Below are 1,236 nucleotides of genomic sequence, written 5' to 3'. Positions count from 1 at the left end.
TATCATCAATCATCAGTGATCCTGTCACTATTACCCTGAACGGTGATTTACTTTGTTGTTGTTGTTAGTGAGCGTCAGTAGAGTGGATCTTTACACTCAAACCTATTGCAATACCAACAGATAATCAGCCGTCGACTACACTGACTTTAGACAAGGAGGACGTATTCACAGGAGACAGTGTGACACTGAGCTGTACTGTAGAGTCTTCTGGATGGAGGTTTTACTGGTACAGACACAGACCAGACTCTACACCAGTAACCACAACCTCTGTATACTCCTACACACTCAGCTGGGTCAGTGTCTCTGATGGAGGACAGTACTGGAGCAGAGCTGGGAGAGGAGACCCAGTCTACTACACAATGTTCAGTGACCCAGTCCAGATAAACATTACTGGTGAGATTAAAACAGTTTTATGATAAATGGCTGCTATTTTACATTGATAGAAAGTGGGGAATAATATCTTGTCTGCTTACTGTATCCCAACAACTGTAGCTAACTTGAAGCTATATTCATGAGAAGACCTATTGATAAATAAATACATTTAAAAATGTGCAACTGTTTTTTGAGTTAGTTGTCTGTGTGTCTGTGCAGAGAGACCTGTRGCTGTTCTGACCCTCCAACCCAACTGGGCCCAGATATTCATTAGAGAGACTGTTACTATGAGATGTGACATACAGGGAGGAGGAGACTCTGACTGGAACTACAGATGGTATAAGAATAGTCAGTRAGTGATCCCCTTTAACACAAAGCCTGAGTACAGAATCAGTCCTGTCTACATGTCTAACAGTGGATCATATACCTGTAAGGGTGTAAAGGGCAACAAGTTCTCCAAGARCAGTGATGCTGTACAACTGACTGTGTCTGGTAAGTATATCTAATCATGRAAACYTCTCCATGGGCAACMAGAATACTTTCTWAGARTGAAAGMTTMAAACSTGTCCTCTGRCTAATCACAGATCAGCCACAACCTGTCCTGAGTATCTCTCCTCAGTGGCTGAACCCTGGAGACTCAGTGWCTCTGAGCTGTGYYGTTYAKYAGWTGTCTACAGGCTGGAGYTTCTRCTGGTACAGAGKTGTTTACACTTTAACTGAGCAGTCCTACTATTTTGAGCGTCTCCCAGACAGASGCAATATGACTACTGAAGACTCCTACACTCTGATCCCTGCTGGTCCTACTCCCACAGGAGGATATGTGTGTAGAGCTGGGAGAGGAGACCCAGTCTATGACACACTCTA

The 1,236-nt window shown here is 43.6% G+C and overlaps 1 protein-coding gene across 1 annotated transcript in view; it reads left to right on the top strand.

Annotated features, from left to right (window-relative positions):
* Positions 1-1,065, top strand: part of LOC139026854 (low affinity immunoglobulin gamma Fc region receptor III-A-like) — a gene marked incomplete at its 3' end in the record, with an annotated part of 4,962 nt that extends 3,897 nt beyond the window's left edge. The window contains 3 exon segments of the mRNA XM_070442117.1: positions 121-393; positions 592-864; positions 957-1,065. Coding sequence (XP_070298218.1) covers positions 121-393; positions 592-864; positions 957-1,065 — 655 coding nt within the window.
* Between the last annotated feature and the right edge of the window lie 171 nt (positions 1,066-1,236).

This window comes from Salvelinus sp. IW2-2015, unplaced genomic scaffold, assembly GCF_002910315.2.
Source record: "Salvelinus sp. IW2-2015 unplaced genomic scaffold, ASM291031v2 Un_scaffold6095, whole genome shotgun sequence".
NCBI classification, from domain to species: domain Eukaryota; kingdom Metazoa; phylum Chordata; class Actinopteri; order Salmoniformes; family Salmonidae; genus Salvelinus; species Salvelinus sp. IW2-2015.
Note: the sequence above shows the minus strand (reverse complement) of the source record. Positions and strands in the feature narration are given on the sequence as shown.